Source organism: Mastomys coucha, unplaced genomic scaffold, assembly GCF_008632895.1.
Source record: "Mastomys coucha isolate ucsf_1 unplaced genomic scaffold, UCSF_Mcou_1 pScaffold23, whole genome shotgun sequence".
Classification (NCBI taxonomy): domain Eukaryota; kingdom Metazoa; phylum Chordata; class Mammalia; order Rodentia; family Muridae; genus Mastomys; species Mastomys coucha.
The window spans coordinates 74,326,231-74,331,834 of record NW_022196906.1 but is presented as its reverse complement, the minus strand read 5'-3'; the positions used below and the strand labels follow the sequence as shown (position 1 = coordinate 74,331,834).

Genomic DNA, 5,604 nt, shown 5'->3' with positions numbered 1-5,604 from the left:
AAAAAAAAAGAAAGAGAGTTGAGAGACACTCCTGTTCTAGCACAGATCTGTTCGGGAGCAGGGCAGCTTCACTTCAGTGCTACCTTACTCAGATGGCTACGACTTACGAATTGATGAATTTGGCTTGCTCAGTAATGTTTGGTAGCCTTTTTCAGCTTCCTAATGTATAGGACTGGGAAAGATATCTTATATTTTCTTTCCTTTCTTCAGCAGCAGATTTTCAGGTTTGATGCTCTGTACTGATAACCCCCAAATGTAGAGAGAAGTTACAGCCCTAAAGCTTAGGCTGTATGAAATCACAAGAAGACAGATCTAGAGCAGTTACCTAGTTAGGGTCAGATGAGGAGAGATGCTGTTGTGGGGCTTTGAATGATGTAACCATGGAAATGGATTATGGTCTAGAAACAATTTCAGAACTGGGTTGGTAGTGACAGCGGAGGGCATAGAATAATTAATATCTGTGTAAACCATAGGATAAGACATCGGAAGCACTAATACTGAAGGGCTTTGAAGAATTAATGATTGATCCATGATCCTTAGAGTGTGAGGACATTTTTCTTAGACATGTGGATTGGGTAGAAGCAGTCTGTCATTAGCTTACAATGGTTTCAGAGACGCAGGGTGAACTCTAACAGTGTGGCAGAAACATTTCTCAAGGTCCATGTCCTTGGTTACATCCACACTGCATGTTTCAAGTTCTTTCTTGTATGTCTGTCTTCAAACTTTTGCAGATATTCTTTTTTTGAATTTTGAACAACAGACTGACCTTTTCCCTGGAGAAACAGACCAGCAGGGCAGCCAGAATTTGTAGGCTTCTGGCTTTGGGTGAACTGGGAGAATTGTCTTTTTTTATTCAATTGGAGTGAACTTTGAGTGGGGATGAAAACATCTTTTATCCGTTTTTTTCTTTCTTTTTTTATCAACTACAAAATAGTTGCAATCATTGAAGTTTCCCAGGCCATAAAACAACTTGATAATTTTGCAAGTTTGACTTCAACCCAAGTGCTAAGAGCAGATATACTCACTCAATTTGTGCTTGCAAAGAAACCCAAAGGAGTCTGTATGAAAATGATTTGTCATGCTCGTGGTCACATAAGAGCAATTCTCTCTCTTTAAATCATTATTTGCAACATCTTGCTGTTGGTCTTAATGTATTTATCACATCGATTTTTTTATTTTGTAGTTAATGTTGCACATTATTTCACCCATATCTTCCTAGAGAAGCACAACTACAAGCTATTTAAAAATGTCTGTAGCCATATTTAAAAGTATTAATATTTGATTTTCCTCCTTCTTAAACACACAAGAAGCACAGACAAGCCACTAATGTTATCTTCATAGAACACAACATGTGTAGACATGGTAACAGGGTAGGGAACTTGGTCTAACCTCCAGACTATGGAAAGGTAGAATTGTCTGGATTTAGTCCCTTCTACTAACTACATAGAAGGGGCTGAGAGAGGAGAGGGTATGAGAGATGGCTCAGAGGTTTTGAGTCTAGGTGACATTTTAACTAGTGGTTTTGTAAACAACAGGAGATCATGTTTAAAGAAGGACAAAGCACTCTGATTTGACTCTTCTGAGACTGAAGGAATCTTTTGGCCATTTGTTCAGAGAGGCCAATGGGCAATGGGCCTCTGTACAGATTCATCACCCACTTCCCACGTTAAAGGGAAGGCTGTGTAAACTGTGTAGATCAGCACTGTTTCAAGCTAACTTCCTCCTTTACCACTTTGCGACAGAAATGAGAGTATGCATCTTTTATCTCCACACACAGGTGACTTGGAAGCGCCGTCTAACTTAGTTATTTCAGAGAGAACTCACCGTTCTTTTAGAGTGAGCTGGACACCCCCTTCCGACAGTGTGGACAGATACAAGGTGGAATACTACCCTGTCTCTGGAGGGAAACGCCAGGAGGTGAGCAGACGACCTTTAAGCTCTTCTTCCCTATGGTGAGACCGGGTGATCCTCATTAGAGCCTAGGGAAAAACATTGGGTGAGAGACAAGAGATGAATGAAGAATGGCACTCTCTCAAGGAAGGCACTTCTGTTTGGACCTCATTAGAGGGAAATAGCTTTTAAAAATGTTCTTAGTGGTTTCTAAGTACTGTAGAATATAAGTCCAAGTTTTCAAACAAGTTAATTGATTCATAAGTTTGGACTAGATTCATAAAGTTGACAAGAGAAACATACTAAAGAAGGCAAATTTTACTGCTTTTACAAGCATGGATATCATAGCTGGGAAAATAAATTATATTGTCACCTGAGATTGCTCTGTAATCTAGTAATTTCTCAAAATAAAGGGCAAAGCCACATGGGATACCTTCTAAACTCCCTGCAGTTGGCTGTTTAAAGGTTTGTCAGGAAGAACGGAGTTGAGTGTTATTCTTTTTATTTTCCCTTCCAGTTTTATGTGAGTCGACTAGAAACTAGCACAGTGTTGAAGGATCTGAAGCCTGAGACTGAGTATGTGGTGAACGTGTATTCTGTGGTTGAAGATGAGTACAGTGAGCCTCTGAAGGGCACAGAGAAAACCCGTAAGTCAGACATGAGACAGCAAGAGGGACATGATAGCTCCATAATTTCATTTCCAAGACAAACAGGGGAAGGAACATGCAAGACTTCTGCCAGCCTTTGACAAATCCACTGTGTCCCAGTCATTGATGTGTGAAACTTACATCTTAATTATGTTGTATTTTTTGAAAAAAAGAATTAAATGAAACAATGTGTTGGTAACTTCTGTCTGAAGTTCTATGACTAGAGAATAAAAATAGCTTAGTGATGTTCCAGAAAAAGGGATTAAAGTCTCAGCAAGTTTATCTATTTTGGCTTTCATATGGTTTCACTGGAATGCCATTTGTAATCTGAACTTTGAGCATTCTTCTCTATTTATTAGTTGGAATGTGTATCCTGGAGAATTCAGCGCAATGAACCCTGATGGGTTTTTATGAGTGGAAGGAGCTATAGTAACTCATTAATTTCTCAAGCAACACATTCTCTAGTTAGCATAGACATTGATCAATAAAGTAGGAAACATTTGTTTGCAGGGATTCAACTAATATCCTCTTTCATATTTTCCTAGTGCCAGTCCCTGTAGTTAGTCTGAATATTTATGATGTTGGCCCCACCACTATGCATGTGCAGTGGCAGCCTGTGGGAGGAGCTACTGGCTACACCATATCATACCAACCTACTCAATCTCCAGAAGCAACAAAGCCCAAAGAGGTGAGAGATGTCTTTTTCTTAATCACTTTGCGTTTCACAGACTTTATAGGTTTACAGTCATATTATACTGCAGTATTTATGAATTAATTTATAATGTCATACCCCTCCAAAAATAGAAATGAGGTTTGTGACACACTAAAAAAATTGACACCAGAAAAAATCTCCAGTTCTTATATTTGGGTGTAAAAAGCTGTGTTCTAATGGATCTCCTAGTAAGTAGAAACATTTGACTTGAATGTCTTACTTCCCTCTGGCATTTCCATGTGTAGATGCGTGTGGGGCCAACAGTGAATGATGTGCAGCTGACCGGCCTCCTTCCTAACACAGAGTATGAGGTCACCGTTCAGGCCGTCCTGCATGACCTCACTAGTGAACCTGCCAAAGCTCGGGAAGTCACATGTAAGATGTTGCTTTATTCTGTTTCTCATTGCTGTAAACTTGACACTTGTTGGAACACTTCAGCATGGATGTTAGTGATAACTTGACAATTAGTTCATAGTTATAGTTATTCATCTTTCCCTTTTAGTCACTGTATGAAAAAATGGACGTGATTTTGGCATTCCATATATTTATGCAATTGTACACTCCTTAACTTGGTCTTCCTACTTCCCTATTCCTGCAGCATCCTCCTCTTTCTCTTTCCAAGTAGAACCCTTCTGAATATCATGTTATGTAATGTCATGTCATGTCATGACTGATCAACAATCTACCTACCTACCTACCTACCTACCTACCTACCTACCTACCTACCTACCTATTATGTATCATCTATCTATCTATCTATCTATCTATCTATCTATCTATCTATCTATCTATCTCTCTATCAATCTACCTATCTATTTCTCTATCTACCTATCATCTATCTATATCTATCATTATTACATATGTCTATTTTTCTTTTCATGTTTAATGAACCTTATATTCATATACCTTATAATCAGTGGAGTTTAGAGTTGCTCTTGGCAATATGTTAATGAAGGAATAGACATGAAATAATAGTGTATTTTTAAAAGATCTATTTACTTTATTCTGTGTGTGTAGGTATTTTCCTGCATGCATATATATACATATATATATGTATATATACACACACATACATATGCACCATGTACATGCCTAGTGCCATAGACCTCCTAGAACTGGAGTTACATATGGTTTGGGGCTGTTATGTAGATGCTGGGAATTGAACTGGGGTCCTCTGGAGGAGCACCTAGTGCTCTTAACTGCTGAGCCATTTCTCCAGCCCAATAATGTTTTAATCTATGAACTACACTATATAAGATGCATAAGACTAGGACTATTATGTAACTACAGTTTGGAGAAGGATATTTAGGGGGTTAAGTTCAAACATTGTTGAAGTGAAAACTGGCACTTATAAATGCTAGTTCAAGTCTGACAACTTATCAGTCTATCTCAATCCCACAACACATTGCTCATGCATGATATTCCAGTCATCAGGTTTGGTGTTGGGGATAGACCACTGGATGATGCAAAGTGGTGGGTGTGGGGTGCTTTCTTGGTCTGCAGGTCTGTGTATTGTTCCGTGTCTTGGGCTGATGAGGTTTGTTTCCCCAATAGTTTAAAAAATTCCCTTCTTTAAGAAGTGTACTTTGTTTTCTGCTTGGAGAAGTAGACATTTCTATGATAGATGTGTGGCTTAAATTTAATGCTCCTTAGCCTACCCTTCTAAGGAAATTGAAGAAGGAACTTCAAGGGTGAAAAGGATATTGATGAAACATAAGCATCATGTGGCAGAGAAAAGAAAGAGCCTATCAGTATAAATTTATTGACAACATGTAAAGATTTATCACCTTTATGTGATAGATCCTAACCAGCGCTTGTGGTTTTGTGGCTAAGGGTAGTGATACATGAGAGGGTGGGATTTGGTTCAGATTGGAAACACATGTTCAGAGGTGGCTGGGATAGAGAACCCAAGATTTACAGTGAGATGGCAGACAAATGGGATAAGGGATCTGAGAATGGTTCTAGACCTCAGTAGTGGAAAGAAGGAGAAGAGGGAAAAGATGCAAAGAATCAAAAGCAATGAGAAGGCAGAGGGGGCAGAAGGATGGTGTTAGAAAGAGGGCTTCAAGAAGAGAGACCTGCAGAGTTGAAGTCAAAGATGAAGAGAAACAGTCCAGTGAACAGCTAGAAGGAAGAACATCTATTATAGGAAGAGAAAAACATAGGTCCAAGGATGATGGTGCACAACATTAATCCCAGCACACAGGAATGCAGAGTCAGGCAGATATTTCTATGGGTTCAAAGACTAGCCTGGTCTACATAATGAGTTTCAGGACTTCCAGGGCTATGTAGAAAGACTCTGTCTCAAACCAACCAACCAACCAACCAACCAACCAACCAACCAACCAACAACCA

General features: G+C 39.2%; 1 protein-coding gene across 3 annotated transcripts in view; it reads left to right on the top strand.

Annotated features, from left to right (window-relative positions):
- Col12a1 (collagen type XII alpha 1 chain) overlaps nt 1–5,604 on the top strand; it is a 129,804-nt gene that overhangs the window by 50,042 nt on the left and 74,158 nt on the right. For all 3 annotated transcript variants that reach the window (XM_031345995.1, XM_031345996.1, XM_031345997.1), the window contains 4 exons: nt 1,778–1,917; nt 2,408–2,537; nt 3,083–3,225; nt 3,495–3,624. In XM_031345995.1, the coding sequence (XP_031201855.1) occupies nt 1,778–1,917; nt 2,408–2,537; nt 3,083–3,225; nt 3,495–3,624 (543 nt within the window). The remainder of the gene's footprint in view (nt 1–1,777; nt 1,918–2,407; nt 2,538–3,082; nt 3,226–3,494; nt 3,625–5,604) is intronic.